Below are 16611 nucleotides of genomic sequence, written 5' to 3' on the forward strand. Positions count from 1 at the left end.
CTTGCTGATGCTCTCTCTGCTTTGTTCTTACCTGACTCCTCAGAGAGGGTGCAATCCTGAACAGCATGTTGAGGAGGTAAGAGGCAGGGTCATTAAATCCTCGTTGCCATCATTCTCACCACTCCTCTCAATATTTCTAAATTCAGGGGCGCCTGGGTGGCTCAGTCGGTTAAGCATCCAACTTCGGCTCAGGTCATGATCTCACGGTTCATGGGTTCGAGCCCCAGGTCGGGCTCTGTGCTGACAGCCAGCTCAGAGCCTGGAGCCTGTTTCAAATTTTGTGTCTCCCTCTCTCTCTGCCCCTCCCCTGCTCATGCTCTGTCTCTCTCTGTTTCAAAACTAAATAAAAACTATAAAATTAAAAAAAATCTATTTCTAAATTCCGAACATATGAACATGAACCAAAACACCCTATTTTATAGCCCGTGTTTTGCCCATAACAAAACACGGGCTATAAAATGTGTAAGACAGGCAGCAATAGGAAGCCAGAGGCAAGTTGATAGTTCCCCAATTATCATTAAGGAAGACTTCCCCGAAACCGAGTTTAAGAATTGTCCCTTTGTTTGGTGTCCTGTAAGTTTCTGTGTCCCCAGGCCTGGGATGGGTAAGGGACACAGCTTTCTTTTGTAATACAGGGGAACACCTGCCGCGGGCAGGGAGGCGGGAGAGTTGAACCTGCAAGTCAAGAATTGTATACATGTGGTGGTTTAGCATTTGGGGATCAATGCTTATAAAACACGTGTCCATGTATCCTTCACCCCTGGAAAGTCTTAGAAGCCCTAGTCTATTTCCCACCTGAAGCTCGTGTACAACTCTAGGGTGGACGAGCGTCTGCTTCACTGCCCTCTGCTCAGGGAGCCCATCTTCTCCCAAGGGATGTTCTTCCCTTTTCAGGTCACTGAAGCCATTAGAAAGCGTTACAGGAGACCCTCTTCCAAGTTGAAATCAATCAACTGATGAACTGAGTTTGGGCATTTAAACAACAACTCAGATTTCTGATCTGCCTGATTGAACCCTGGCTTCGCCTCCTAACATGTGACTTTGGACAAGTGTCTCCATCTTGCAAAATCTCAGAATCCAATTATAATGCTGACCTTGGAAAGATAACCGCTCAGAAAGACTGAAGGTGATGTATACACGAAGCCCCTAGCCCAGTGTCTGGCATATTGCAAGCGTTAAATAAAGAACTGTTGTCATTCTACAGATTACTGGGCTTTTTAACTGCTCCATCAACCAGCTCACATTTCTACAACTGTTCCGGAAGACAGTGAGACACTTAGTGAAATAACTCGCTGAAGCACAGATACATTATTCTGCAGGGCGCCCCAATGGCCCAGCAGCGGAAGCCTTTTCAAAAGGAATGAGATATGCAAGAAACAAGAGCAAGTGTTTTTCTTTACTTTTTATAAGTGTTCCAGGTGATCCTGTGAATAATTTGTCTTAAAATTTTGCCCTGTGTTAACATTAAACTCAGTGATTTACAGTATAGAAAATCCATCTTCTTAAACAGATGCAAGCCTCTAGACTCTCCTCCTGAAAGACGAAAGGCTTCACCATTCCCCCAGACCACCAGCACTGGTAACGCAATCTCCTGCATAAGCTCCTTCCGTTTTCTGAGGTCTCCTTCCTTTAACTATGGGTATACTTCTCCATGAAGCAAGGAACAATTAATAAATACTTTGGGGAGATTGGGAGGGGTTGTTTGTTTTTTACAAGAACTGCCTTCAACCGTATTCTGACAAATCTCCTTCTGCTTTCTTTTAAGGACATCTTAGATTAGTTTCTTGTCACTTTGTGAAGGAAGTCAGCCCACTTTAAAATGCTAATCTCCTTTCTCATCTGAAACTTGTCTCCCATCGCATGATCAGCTTGAATGTAGAGGGGGGGCCTTGGAAAAGAGAAGAAGGCGCTCTTTGCCCTTTGGCTCCTTCTCCTCCTCCGAGCCTAGGGGGGGGTCCATGCTCCCCCTAGTTCTGGTTCTAGTATTCCTTCACCCCTTACCTTCCCAAGATTGATTACTCTGGTGTTGAGGGGGAGAGAAAAGAGAAGAAGACATCTTCTCATATAAGTTGCAGGGAAGCAGGGGTGCCCTCTGCTCACTCTGACTCTGTTGCTTTCCCCCGATGCCGGAGGCCTCTGCTGATGTGATGCTTTCCAAATAGATGATGTGTGGTATTGGGGGGGGGGGGGATGGTTAGCTTCACCCTAGCCCCCTTCATCTCTAAGAACCACAACCCATATAGGAGGCAGCTTGCTCTGCCTTCAGCTCTGACGGTGGTCCAAGCCCCAAATCCACTTTTTGTGAATCCTATAACCTCAGGACACGCCCCCTACAATCCCTCATGAAACATTTCAACTTGCCTACTCCCCACAGAGAGGGGAGAGAAAAGTCCCCCCAGGCCAAGTCCACACACTGGCATTTCCTTTCTTTTCTCCTCCCTCAGTCTTTTTATGTAAGCTGGAATGGGGGTGAGCTATGGGGGCTATTGTGGAACACGACAGGGATAGTTTGGCCTCCTATTAATAATAGTGAAGGAGGGGCACCTGGGTGGCTCACTCTGTTGAGCGTCCAACTTCGGCTCAGGTCATGATCTCACCGTTCATGGGTTCGAGCCTTGCATCAGGCTCTGTGCTGACAGCCCAGAGTCTGGAGCCTACTTCAGATTCTGTGTCTCCCTCGCTCTCTCCGCCCCTCCCTTGCTTGCCCTTTTTCTCTCCCTCTTTCTCTCTCTTTCAAAAATAAATAAGCATTTAAAAAAATCATGAAGGAGGTATTGGGCCCCAAGTGGGCTTTGGTTCTTTAGAATGTGAGGTACCTACCACTCTGTGCCCTCAGCAGAAAAAAGCTGCACTCAGAATCCTGCCTCAAACCCACTGCTGCTTGACAGTCAGAATCAAGGTCATGAATGAAGCCCCCTCCCCACTGCAACCCAACATTGTCTCTGTTCTCTGTGAGACTGTGGGTCTCTACCTGAGCACCACTGGCCTCTACTTATATAAGGCTCTGTCCTTGCATCTTAAAGCAAGAATTTCCATAGCAGTCCTTCAGCCTCCAACTTATCCCAGATGGTAGTTCCTTTGAACTTGTCACATTGGGTCTAAATATTTCATCGGTGTTGTTCTCTTGTGAACCCTGGGTGAATGTGATCTGTCCCCAATGGCAGAACTTCTATTCTCTCCATTTCTATGAATGCAGATGTTGTGCTCCCAACCCACCCCTCATCTCAGATGTTTGGACTAAAATGTGGCAAGATCACAAATTCTGAGATCCCTTCATTGGCGAGAAGGTGGAGATGACCACGAGTTCAGAACTGAATGTCTTCAGTGAAGAGTAGGGTCTTTTGTGGGGAATATAAAAAAGTGATCAATATCCTTCAAACTGCATACGCAAAAAAGGAAATAGTCTTGAAGAATGGAGGTCAGGTTGGATTTCTTTTAAGGCAGAATTTTATAGGGGCACCTGGTTGGCTCAGTCAGTTAAGCATCTGACTTTGGATAAGGTCATGAGAGCCTGTTTGGGATTCTGTGTCTCCCTTTCTCTCTGCCCCTCCCCTACTTGTACACACACACACACACACACACACACACACACACACATTCTCTCTCTCAAAAATAAATAAGCATTAAAAAGTTTTTAAAAAATAAAGCAGAATTTTATAGTAGTGAAAAGAAAATACTGAAGTGAAACATGAAACTACCTTCCCTGGTAGTTCATTATTTTTTTAGTGTTTATTTATTTTTGAGAGAGAGAGACAGAGTACGAGCAGGTAAGGGGCACAGAGAGAGGGAGACACAGAACTCGAAGCAGGATCCAGGCTCTGAGCTATCAGCACAGAGCCTGACATGGGGCTCGAACTCAGGAACCGAGAGCTCATGACCTGAGCTGAAGTCGGATGTGTAACTGACTCAGCTACCCAGGTGCCCCCCCCCGCCCCGGTATTTTTCAAAATAAAAGATGGCAGGGGAGTGGTGGATAGAGACACCTGTTTGGATCTGCTTTGCTCTGCTTCCTAGTGGTGACAAAGGGGGTGGATTGGAGTCACTAATTCATCCAACAAGCATTTATTGGGTGCCTCCTATATGTTAGGCACTGTGTTAGGGACAGAACTCTAGAAGTGAATAAACCAGCAAAACAGACATTAAACAGATAATTGATGAATTGGATAGTCTTTCAGATAATGCGAACTAAGCACTATGGAGGAAAACACAAGAAGAAACAGGGGTAGGGAGTGGCGGGAGGGGATCGTTTTCAGTAGACTTTGAGGAAGACTGCGTGGGAAGGCAGCTTTGCACAGAGCCCCGAGTAGATTACAGATCATGGCTCGCTAGGTTTCCCAGGCACCGGGAAAGCCAGCGTGCAGGCCTGGAGGTGAACACATAGTTGGCATGTTCCAGCAACCGCAGTGAGTGTGGCTGCCGCAGAGGGATGCCAGGGCGAGCGGTGGGCAACGGAGTCAAAGCGGCTGATTAAAGGCTCAGATATGACATTCTTTAATTTTATGGTCCACGTTCATGAATAATCCGACGCACCACAGACAAAACCATGCCCCAGGGAGATAGTAAAAACAAAAATGAAAACAAAAAAACCCTAAACTAAAAGTAACTACAGAAAATTTTTAGTAATCAACTCTCTCGGGGGGAGCCATTCTCTCTCTTTCGACCTAATATGTTTTTAAGCTTCTTCTGCTAAATCAAGCCATAGACCGCCCTAACAACACCGAGGAATCATCAAGTGTTCAAATTTAGGTATGGTCTTTTAACTTGAGTCCACGCCAAAACCCAACATGAAGCCCTTAATGAAAAATACTAATGTAATAGTAATATAATGGGAAATTTTACAACATGACTCTAACGTCATGCACAAGATTACAGCTTATTAACACAGAATCCGGAAATCTGCCCACATCCCCCAGGCCCATCTCAGGACTGCTGTTCACCCTGGATTTCTCTGGGACTTGTGTGTCTGGGGCAACAGTTCTGCTACAAATACACGTCAGTCGGTACAGACAGCTCAAAAAGAGAGGCCTGGGTTTCTTTTTCTTTTGCTTCCTTCTCCCCTCTCCCTGCTCCTGCCCCACAACAGAACACTAAAGCGTCTGAGCGAAAAGCCCTGCAGTTCATCAAGATCAAGGCAGGCATCATGTTTCAAGTTGAGGTTCAAAACAGCTTGCTCTTTGCTGAGACTTCTTACTTCCTGAAATCAGATGGCGCCTCGTAGGACTTCATCGTGCTGAGTCATGGCAAGCCACACATTTGCTCTTTCATTTAAGGCCACCAGGCTGAGACCCCATCTTCCTCCTTGGTATAAAGTAAACACAGGGACCCTGTGAGGCGCACCTTCAAAAGAAGTTCCTGCGAAGTGCCAGACTTAAAACCAGAAGAATGATTTTACCTTCTCTCGCCCTGAGGAAATTGACGACTCAGAAGTCAATAGGAAAACCTCTGCCCCTTATCTTTACATGATATTCTTTACATGAAACCACCTTAAGCTGCCTAATTACTGCATTGCTTATGTTAAGTGGGTGTTTATCCATTAAGCATATTCATAGGCCTTGCATGACAAAGATACTAAAAAATTCTAGCCTTTCAGATTAGAGCCCTAGAGGCTGAGAGATGGCTGCTGGCCCGGTCTTACCTGCAGCTAGGCTTTGGTGAATTAGTTACCAACCCACACACATTGGACTGTTTCACATGAAAATCTAAAATTGGACAAGTTCTCAAAAACTTGAAAGATCTGGCGACACCGAACCAAAATTCCTACGTAGGAGCAACCGGCATGGCCCTTCAGGCAGACCTTCAGATAGAAAGCGCTGGAAACACGTGTTCCCTGGGTTGGCACCCACCCGGCAGATGGCTCCACATCCTTCCCCATTAGTGCCTGTCCTTGTGAATATGTGCCCAGGATCCCCATCTGGTCTAACCACGCCATCTGACAGATGAGGAACGTGGGGTCCAGAGAAGTTTAAATGTCTTGCCCAAGGTCACTCAGTTAGGAAAAAGCAGAGCAGGAATCAGAATTTGGGTCCTTTTCCCAAAGTGCCCCCATTCCCCAGAGCTTCGTTGTGAAAGAAATTGGGCCACATTTGAAGCAGTGTCTCAGATGATATTAGCTCTGAAGTTATTTTAATTATAAATCATCACTGGAAACTAATGAAGGCATCAAAGCTGTGATGCTGGTACAGACCAGAAGGGCTGGGGAAAGTATAACTAGAAGAGATAACATTTCCTGAGGGATTTTAAATATAAGTAATCTATATTTAAAATATCATGATTTTAGCGAGTAACAGAGCAGGGCAAAAAAAAAAAAAGAGAGAGAGAGAGAGAGAGAGCTGAATAAAAATCACATCCTAATTTAACTACACTGAATAAATTAGAAATGACACTTCTTGGATTTTTCTTTAAAAGTTTTTAATGCAAGACTTCTGCCCATCTATTGTTCATGTCATTAATCCATGGTAATACATATGATGAAAATAAACAACTAATTTTTTTCTTGTGGAATTTATTTTTAAATATAATTTATCGTCAGATTACCTTACATACAACACTTAGTGCTCATCCCAACAAGTGCCCTCCTCCATGCCCATCACCCATTTTCCCCTCTCCCCCAACACCCCCCCCAGTTTGTTCTCTGTATTTAAGAGTCTCTTATGGTTTGCCTCCCTCCCTCTCATTTGCCACTATTTTCCCCCTTCACTTCCCCCATAGTCTTCTGTTAAGTTTCTCCAGATCCACATATGAATGAAAACATACCATATTTGTCTTTCTCTGACTGACTTACTTCACTTAGCATAATATCCTTCAATTCCATCCACATTGCTGCAAATGGCAGGATTTCATTCTTTCTCATTGCCATGTAGTATTCCATTGTATAGATAAACCATATCTTCTTGATCCATTCATCAGTGGATGGACACTTAGGCTCTTTCCATGTTCTGGCTATTGTGGAGAGTGCTGCTATGAACATTGGGGTCCATGTGCACCTATGCATCAGCACTCCTGTATCCCTTGGGTAAATTCCTAGCAGTGCTATTGCTGGGTCATCGGGGAGTTCTACTGTTAATTTTTTGAGGAACCTCCATACTGTTTTCCAGAGCAGCTGTACCAATTTGCATTCCTGCCAACAGTGAAAAAGGGTTCCCGTTTCTCCACATCCTCACCAGCATCTGTAGTTTCCTGATTTGTTCATTTTAGCCACTCTGACCGGAATGAGGTGGTATCTCAGTGTGGCTTTGATTTGTATTTCCCTGATGATGAGTGACGTTGAGCAACGTTTCATGTGTCTGTTGGCCATCTGGATGTCTTCTTTGGAAAAATGTCCATTCCTGTCTTCTGTCCATTTCTTCACTGGACTATTTGTTTTTTGGGTGTGGAGTTTGATGGCTTCTTTATAGATTTTGGATACTAGCCCTTTATCCGATATGTCATTTGCAAATATCTTTTCCCATTCTGTCCATTGCCTTTTAATTTAGTTGTTTCCTTTGCAGTGCAGAAGCTTTTTATCTTGATGCGGTCCCAATAGTTCATTTTCGCCTTTAATTCCCTTGCCTTTGGAGAGGTGATAAATGACAAATTATTAAGACCTTTCAAGATTCTTTGTGATGAGAGATATTATTTTCCTCATAAGGGAAATTTATGGGCCATCTAAAAAATTTTGTTTACAAGGGTAGAAATATTGTAAATATATACGTATAGTACGTATGTACTATATACTATACGTATAGTAAGCATGCTGGCACTAAAGATTCTGAGTGTATCAATTTTTTTTCTTACTGTATCAAGATAGAAATGAGTTTTCCTACATTCATTTTTCTATATACCACTGGCTTATCATTATCATTCCATCCTGATTCCCAGGAAGACCCCATTCCACATGTACTATCATTTCCAAAATCCTGTCACCTTGGAGGGCTTTAGAAAGAAACTGAGGGCGCCTGGTAGCTCAGTTGGTTAAGCATCTGACTTCAGCTCAAGTCATGATTTCACCGTTGGTGAGTTAGAGCCCCACGTCGGGCTCTGTGCTGACTCAGAGCCTGGAGCCTGCTTCCAATTCTTTGTCCGCCTCTCTTCCTCCCCTGCTCATGCTCTGTCTCTCTCTCTCAAAAATAAGTAAACATTAAAAAAATAAAAGAAAAAGAAGCTGAACGATTTCTTTGGAAAACCATGTAATCTTGAAAATGATTGCCCCTCACCGTCCCCCTCCAAACCCAAAGAAAGAGTACCAGGCAGGTTATGATACAGGGATCACTGGCGTGACCAGTGGAGGGTGCCACATGTGTTACAGCGCCACAGCGCTTTCTGCAGAGCCAGCAAAATGACAGGCTTCACTTCTTACCGCATTGGCAGCCATCTAAGCCTAGGTATGAGTAAGACAATCTGAGGGAGTCTGAGCACAATGCTGCTCGATAATGCTTTAATGCCATTTGAAATCACGGTGCTAAAATTAAACTGACACTTGGCAGAAATAACCATAACCCTTTCCATCACAGCGTTAGGATAGGCAGAGAGTGTCTGTGCGGCCCAGGCAGTGCTCAGAACAGAGCTGCGCATCCCCAGAAGCGCCAACACGCGAGGCCACACAGAGAAAACTTTGAGTGGGAGCTAAAGCTGGAGACCCACAATCACAAAAATGCTCCAGTCTCTGTTCCCTTCCCACAGACCCAGAAGGCACCGCCCAAGTTCAAAGTCCAAACTTCTCTCTGCCTTCCTGTCTTCGTTTTTTAATCAGAGTAGGGAGGAGGAGCTCCGTGGCTGGGCAAAGAAAAGGCAAGCTCTGTTTTGTCATCTGCCAGAGTGGGCTTTCTCCCTCTCCTCCCCGTCAACCTCAGGATCAAGGCAAACTTCTTCCAGGCTGGGAGAGAGCACTCCTTAGCTGGCAGGACTGCTTTTAAGGCCATGGGAAGGCACCCCTTTCCCCCTGGGGCCCAGAGTACTGCCTCTGTTCTGGCAGCATTTTGTTCTAACCTGAAGCATATGTCAGCTTCCTCACGACACAGCTCAGTCAAATGCAACTAAAGGGTTAAGCAAATTCCTTGAAACGAGACAAGGAAGCCTCCCGGAGCTGTGCAGGTGCAGAATTACAGCCTGCCACTGCTCATCAGGCCGGATTCCCGAGCCCCTGCACCAGCTTTCAGAGACAGCAGTGTTTGCTTTCCTTATGTTGCAGTTTAAAAAAAAAAAAAAAAAAATTAAGTAAATTTTCTGTTCTCTCAGCACAGGACTATGCACACAGTAGATGTGCGTGCAGCTCTCAGGAAAAAGAAATGTACTGAACAGTTTTAAAAGATTTCAGCAGCGTTCTCTCCCACGCCGCAAGTCCCAGCCTGAGACGGGCCTTCCTAGCCCACCGATGGCCAGCTTAGGGCCAGATCATCTGATGTAACAGTGAAAGGGCTGGGGCTCCTTGTGGGAGTCAGGCCAAAGGCCTGCGCGGCAATGAAGTCACCTTATTCAGTAGCAAATTCGCACAGTCTAGAACTCCCCAAATAATGAAATTGTTAAACGTAAGAAAACTGGCAACCAGACAAAATGAAAAGGAGAGAAAATTTATCTTCTCTTGGCCTACAGAGGGAAAGACCAAGGTATGTAAGACATATACAGCTGAATAGTTTGTTCTTCCTTTTTTATTTAGTCACAACACATTGGTACAACAGAGGTCAAACCCAGTTCAGTGGAGGTCGTTTAACTTACACCTGCTAAAAGGATACAATTGTGAACTGATGCTTTGCCAGCCTGAACCCATTTAAACCAAAAGAAGGCAGCACGCCTTTTAAAATATCTCAACCACCACACTGCCATGCACCAAAAAGGAAAACACAACATAAAAATTTCCAGTTGAAAGAAAACATAGCAGTTTCGGGAAGAATTAGGTTATGCATCTAACAGGTTCCACTGGACTATTTGATTGACCACTTGCACGCCGTGATCATTTATCGATGTTAACGTTTGTGAATTTGAGATCCGTGAGATAAAAAATTCATTACATCGCTTGGGGCTGGTAAATGCAGGCATATCCTATGCAGTTACCTTCAGTCTCCTCCCCAACAAGTCCAACTGGGGATCACCCTCCAAGTGGCTCTCTTCTAACTGAGCCAGAACTGCAAATCCTGGCAGTTGGTCACATGATCTCAGGGCCCCTGATGGGTTATACATTCACCTTACTGCTGCAGGACGCAAGAGAAGGAACTCTTCTTCTTTCCTGGATAAAGCTGATTGATTGATCATCTGATTTGTCAACGCTTTGTTCCGAAATATAAAATTCAACATAGTTCCCCCCGCAAAAGAACATTACCTATACAACACCTTAACTGTCAAGACATTAACAAAGAGCATCATGTTAACATTGACCTTAGTGGTTTGGAAAATTAATTCTAAACACAGACTCCAACTATACAAGAAGAAAAACAGACCAAAATACTAGAATGTTAAAATTCCCAAAACTTTGAGGCAAAAATGGAATCATTCTTCGACAGAGAGGTTTACAAAGTAATTAGGCACAGAACAAACCTATTACCAAGTGCTGCCTTATACTCACTATTTCCATTTAATGTTTGGAACAAAATTTAACAACCAGTTTTTAAAAACTTCTAATATATGACATGATAAAAAAGACATTAAAAGAAGAAAAAGTAAACCAACAAACCTTTAGTCTTTCAACAAAATTTATCTGAACGTGTACCTTTTTCCTTGTTTACTTTTACTGACGACTTTAAGGTGATGTTGGCAACAGCCCAGCTCAGCTGGGATTTTAAGTGTTCCCCTCCCTCATTCTACAGCATCAGGTCTTTAAAAAGCTCCAATCTCTGTCCCCCAAGGTCTATAGGGCTTGCCAAGGTTTGCTGCTGCCTGCGTGGGTGCCGAAGGGCTCAGTGCATTGGGAGACAGTAAGTGAAAGGAGCCAAAGGAGAAGGGGAAGGCCGACAAGGAAGCCACGGAGGAGAGCAGGGGCGGCGAGAGTTTGGAGGCCGAGGTGACCACGGGGAGCACCGGTCCGAGGCCGCCGCTAGGGGGCGCACGCAAAGCAGGCGCCTCCGGATGTGCCGAGGTCAACCTGCCCTGGTGGTGTGGTTCCGTGGGCGAGGCCGTGGTTCCAGTGTTCCCGTGGCCGTTCTGGGGCAGCAGCAGGGGGTGCGCGACGTGCGGGTGATGTCCGAAGGCGCTGCCCCAGGGAATGTGTCCAAGACCTGCGTGGGCGCCGCTGGCCGCTTCCCGCTGGGAGGCGTAGTTGTTAAGATGCGAGACCAGTCGAACTCGAAGTGGGTCAGAGGCATCTAGTCCTTCAATGATGCTCAGATAACGCGCAACTTCCGCCAGGCACTCCCGAAACCCCAAACTCCGATAGTCCATAGCCAGGGCGTGTGCGTCAAAATAGCCTGGGGAAAAGAACAAAAGAAAAACCTCAGGCTTTGCTCATTTCCCGCATTTCTTCAATACCAAAGGCAGCCCTTCCTAACAAATACCTACATCCTTAAAAAACAGCATGCACGGGCTCTTACGAAGGTCCAAATATTTTGAGGCTGACCAAAGTCTTTGCATTAATCAACATGAGAAGTATGTGTGTGCTAATGTAAGTTCAAAGCCCAATTAGAAACTGCTGAGCAGAAAGTGGAATTATACCCTACCAGCAGATGAAACTATGTTCATTCCTTTAATGTTTTCCCCCAACAACAACAAAAAATACATCAAGGACAGAGAAACCACAGAGCAGTGAAATTCATTAGACACACAGATGTAAGTTATCATCATGGAGTTTTTAGGCACTTGGTCCCGGGCAAAGCATTTTCCGGCTGGAGACAGACACACAGACCCTGGTCTCCCACCTTCTGTTAGGTTTTTCCTAATTAACCACAACAGGTTTCTTACCTCAAAAGTCCTAGGAGCTTTTTTTTTTTTTTTTTTTCCCAATCCCGTAGATAAAATTAAGACCATACACTTCTTTTTTTCTTTAAGGCTTTTTCTCAAAATGGCAATAAACATATATGGTGAGAGCTACCTGATTTTAATCAGGGCTGTCACAACTTTCGGGCACCTCATGGGATAGCAAGTATTCTCTAATTAGCTTAGTTTGAAGAGGACTGGGGTGATAAATTCACCGGAGAAAATCCTATGTGCATTTGAAAATGCACTGACAGACAGCTGTACACAGCACACCATTCTCTCCCCCACACCCAAAGCATACAGGAAAAATAAGGCAGTGACTGCACCAGTGCTGGCCGCCGCAGCTGCTCACTCTACCCAGAACACTCAGGGCCGCCACCAGACTAAGGATATGTACCTTTCCCTCCCGCAGTGTGCAGCATTTTCAGGTGATCCACGGTCATCTGCAGAATTTCGGCTTTTTCTAGCTTCGCAGATCCCTGCAGAAGAGAATGGGGGGTGGGGGTGGGGGATGAAATGGCACACGGTGCCTTTGGGGAACAACTTAAAAACAGATACGCACGTTTGTAGCTATGCTTTGTAAATCATAAAAGTACAAACGAAAACAAAATGAGCTGTTCTCATAAAATATGTTGGAATCTGTATGTGAATTCATCTCTTCGGCATAAGCAATACGGTTATTGTCAGGTTCAAGACACTGATGAGGTTCAGATTAATGAGGGGAGGGATTCAGAAGGTGTGGATGGCCACACTGGGAGCTCTACCCACTTTTCTCCATTACCTGCTTCTCAAAAGCACTGGGTACCAGCCTCCTCAGTTCAGACAAACTGTTATTAATCCGGTCCCGTCGGCGTTTCTCAATGATCTGCAGAAAGCGGGCAAAACAAAGGAGGGTATTTCCATCAAGACTGCAAATTTCAAAATGAAGAAAGGTAGTTCGTTCCATTAATTAATAACAAAACAAAGCAAGAAGCACTGTAAAGAGACTCACGCCTCTTCGTCTTTTCCGGGCCAAGATCTGTGAAGATGTAGTTGGGGACATGGAACCTAGAGCCGAACTCAAGTTTCTGAAAGGGGGGAAAAAACAGAAATCGCTGTAAGCCTGGGGAGGTGATATGAGGGGTCTCCCCTTCACCCTCCGCGCACAAACTGTTTTGGCAACTTGGGTTTGAAAGCGCCTCCGGCGTCCCTCACCCCGGACGGGGGCATAACCCAGATGCGCAGAGGTCAGTGGAGGGCACCGAGGTGCCGGGGCCCCCGGCCCCTGTCGCCGCGGCCAGCCGGCGCTCGTCTCCTGCCCGGGTTCCGCTCTGCCGCCGCCAACTCACCCGTTCTCATCCGCACTCTCCTTTTCCACTTCGATGGTCTCGTCCAGCTCGCTATCCGAAGAGCTGTACTCGGGGTGGGCTCGCTTCATGTTGGCTGCGCGTGGGCTCCGGGGGAGGGTCGGTTCGGCGCGGCGGGCAGGGAGGAGTTAACAGCAGCGGCGCCTCTCCGCGCTCGGGGGCTCGCGTTCCGCACACACTGATCCAGCTCACGCTCTGCCTCCGGTTAAAATTCAACCATCCCTTTCCCACGCTGCGCCCCTACTCAGGTCCCCGGGGAGGGCAGGCGGGGTGGAGGAGGCGGGCGAGGGGGCGGAGGGGCGGGGCGGCGGCTCCTGGGCAACAGCCTCCCCTCCGCCAACCCGGCTTCTCGCTCCGTTGATTGGCAGCCACTCCGGGGAGGGACCGGAGCGAGGCTAAGATCGAGGGCGAGCCCCGCCCCCGCCCTCCTCGCCCGCCCCTGCCCGGCGGCGGTGCGTCGGCTCCGCGGGGGCTCCGCTGGGTCCCCGCTGCGGGGGAAGGAGGAGGCGCGGGCGGCGGTGGGCCGGCGGCGGGCAGGCGGGGGAGGCCGGGCCGGGCCGCAAGCCCGCCGGCGGCCGCGGCCCCGCCCCGCCCCGCGCACCCGGATTGGCCTGGCCGCACGCCAGGGCCGCGCCTGCAGCGCCGCCGGTGAGCCGCACGCGCCGCGGGCCGTGGGAAAGTGCCGGCGCCACGGCCGCCAGCCAATCCGGGCGGGCGGCGGCGGCGACGGCGGCCGCGCTGGCGGCGGCGGCGGCGGCGGCGGCGCAGGGCGTCCGCATGAATGGAGAAGAATGGGCCGGCGGGGGGAGCGGGGGCGCGCGAGGGCGCTCCGGCGGGGGCTGGGCGGCCGCGGGCCGGGCCCCCCGTGTGAACCTGTAATCGGAGCCCGGGCGCCGGGCGGCCCCGGAAACCGCCGCCCTGCGCCGCGGTAAATCTCGGCTGCGGGGCCACCCGTGCCCGGCGGCGGGAGGCGCGCGCCGCTGGCGGAGCCGGGCCCGATGCACCTGGCCGGGTGGCGCGCCGGCAGCTCCGCGGAGGCTTCAGGGCGCCCGGAGAGCGGAGCTCGTGCGCGGCCACATTGGCCACCAGCCACGGGCCGCCGCTTGGAGGGGCGAGACGTGCTTTCTGGGAATGTCCTTTTTCGGTTTGGGGGACCGTGTCCCCTCGTGCAGCCAGTATCGCTTCTGCAGCGCTTCTCGTCTTCCAGAATGGAATGAGTTGCCCAGTGCATCTAATGTCGGGGGGAGTGGAACGCGTGTTTTTTGGGCCGACTGGGGGGACGGGGGTGGGGGGAAGACCCCTGGGGATATCCATTATGGAGGGGTTTTTTTGGTGTTGTTTTCTGTTTCCTGGCGTTGGCGGCCAGATCCTCCCAGCGGGCGACTGGGTGGCTGGCCTGGGTATTTGCGTCTGAGGTCGTCCTCACTGCGGGAGCACACACGTCTCTGACCCTTAGACGCATACACGACGTACGCACACACACACTGCACACCTCCGGTTTGGGTTCCTGGTGTTTACTGAAAGCCCCGTGAGGTCACGCAAGCCCTTCGTAAGATATTGGAGGAAGAAATTGTGTATCTCTGGACTGATTCCCTATTCAAGGATTTGTAGAAGCGGCCGGATGGGTGTTTGGAATTTGGAAATCTAGGCTTCCCCGTCCCTTACAAAGGAGCAGAGCAATTGGTATTCCTCTCAGGTCCATTCTGTGGCTGCTGACCTTGCAGTCCTGTCAGTGAGGGAGCACTTGATAGATATTGAGGATAACAAAAATGTTCTCACTTGTGCAAATAGCTTCTCTGTATCTGTCTCTCCTTAATTAGCGATCTCAGTGCCATCTTAACACATTTTAGACGCCAACCCTCTGCATGGCCTGAGCCTAAGAGGTCTGTTCGATTCTCAGCCTGCCACTTCCACACACACAGTATTTCACCCCCTGGCTCCCACTGAACTTTAAATTTCACTTCACCTCCACCTCCAGTCCCTCAGCTCTTCATTCTGGCTGCCTCTGCTTCCCTGTCTAGGCTGGTGCCTCCATCAAGCCATGTTGGATTTTTTCTTGCTGGCCTACAACAGGCCCTTGCTCCCTGATTCCCCCCCCCCCCCCACATGCCACTTCTCAGTTGTCCATCCAAAATCAGTTCCATTATCTGCTTACTCTGCCCCTGCTCACAGGTAACACGCTTTGGGGGTTGCTGGAGGTTCAGCCTCCCAAGCTCCTTTCCAACCTCCACAGTCTTCAGTCAAGCACATGGCTCCCTGCCGCCTGCCTCTTCCCCCACCCCCAGAACCCAATGGTCCAGGCATAGGAAACCATCCACTACTCCCCTCTGCCTTTCAGAAGCCCCTCTGACATTCCATTTCTTCCCCCAAAGTGACAGGCCACCCGACCCCAGAAAGTAGTGTGTCTACTAATCCTCTGGTTCTGTGGTTCCCAGCCTCTGGAGTCTACAGTGAGTGAGACTTTCCTGCTTTGGCCTATTTCCGCTGCCTCATACGGACACGGAGGAGCCACAGACAGGTGGATGAGAAGAAGAGACGCGGTGGGGTTGAGGCTTCCTGACTCCACACTGGTACCTAAGCAAACTATGTCTCCCACATTCAGTGTTACTTTCCTGTCAAAAATGAGGTCTACGTTAAACTGTTAAAGTTCTCCTGCTTCTTAATCTTTACTCTCATTTACTCATGCATCCAACTAATAGTTCGTGCTTTCTGGGTGCCTGGCCCTGTGCTAGGGCCCGAGAATGCGATGGTGACCCAAAAGTAATATGGCTCCTGCCCTCCTAGAACTTACATCCAAGGGGGGAGATAGACAATGAACAGGGAAAGTCATTAGAGATGTGTTTAATGCTTGGAAGCATCTTTTGGCAAGGAAAAACACGGGGGTAAAGGTACTTCATGTGGGATGGAAAGAACTTTTCTGAGCTTGGGAAGGCACTTAAGAACTAGGTTAGAGCCTAGTTCGGGTTCTAGGTCTAGTTCAGTGAGAGCCATAAAAGAAGGGGCTGTAGAGTCAGAATCATCAGTAGTAGAATCAGAGAGAGAGGGCCTGGGAGGATGAGGCCCAATTTTCCAGCACCTGCAGCGTAGAAAGGCTTTATCCCTGGAGGCTTTGGGGAAAGAACCGCTTTAAACTTCTCAGCAGTCCCCTGAGCAAGACACAGCCTGCGAAAGCAGCCGCGTCTCCAGCCTGAGTGGGGCTGCCTAGGCCTAGCCCCTTAGGAAAGTGGTGTTTTTCATAATCCCTCTGTCCTGCGGGACCAGCCTTTTCAAATTTGCACACAGGCCTGTTTCCTCGCCTGTCTGTGGAATCTGGGCTTATTTATCTACTGATATCCAGGGGGTTGCCTTTCTCTGTGTTCTCTTGCAGAAGGGAGGCTCGAGATGGCCC

The 16611-nt window shown here is 48.5% G+C and overlaps 1 protein-coding gene across 1 annotated transcript; it reads right to left on the reverse strand.

The window, feature by feature from the left end:
• Positions 1-9605: 9605 nt before the first annotated feature.
• Positions 9606-13605, reverse strand: HEY1 (hes related family bHLH transcription factor with YRPW motif 1). The gene is made up of 5 exons (XM_039250086.1): positions 13206-13605; positions 12869-12944; positions 12659-12742; positions 12275-12356; positions 9606-11372 (listed from the first exon to the last, which is right to left on the reverse strand). Exons 1-5 carry the CDS (start codon positions 13292-13294, stop codon positions 10786-10788), a joined length of 918 nt encoding a protein of 305 aa, XP_039106017.1. The 5' UTR covers positions 13295-13605; the 3' UTR covers positions 9606-10785.
• Positions 13606-16611: the final 3006 nt, after the last annotated feature.

The sequence above is a fragment of the Hyaena hyaena genome, unplaced genomic scaffold (assembly GCF_003009895.1).
Source record: "Hyaena hyaena isolate Hyena2069 unplaced genomic scaffold, ASM300989v1 scaffold_358, whole genome shotgun sequence".
Lineage (NCBI taxonomy): Eukaryota > Metazoa > Chordata > Mammalia > Carnivora > Hyaenidae > Hyaena > Hyaena hyaena.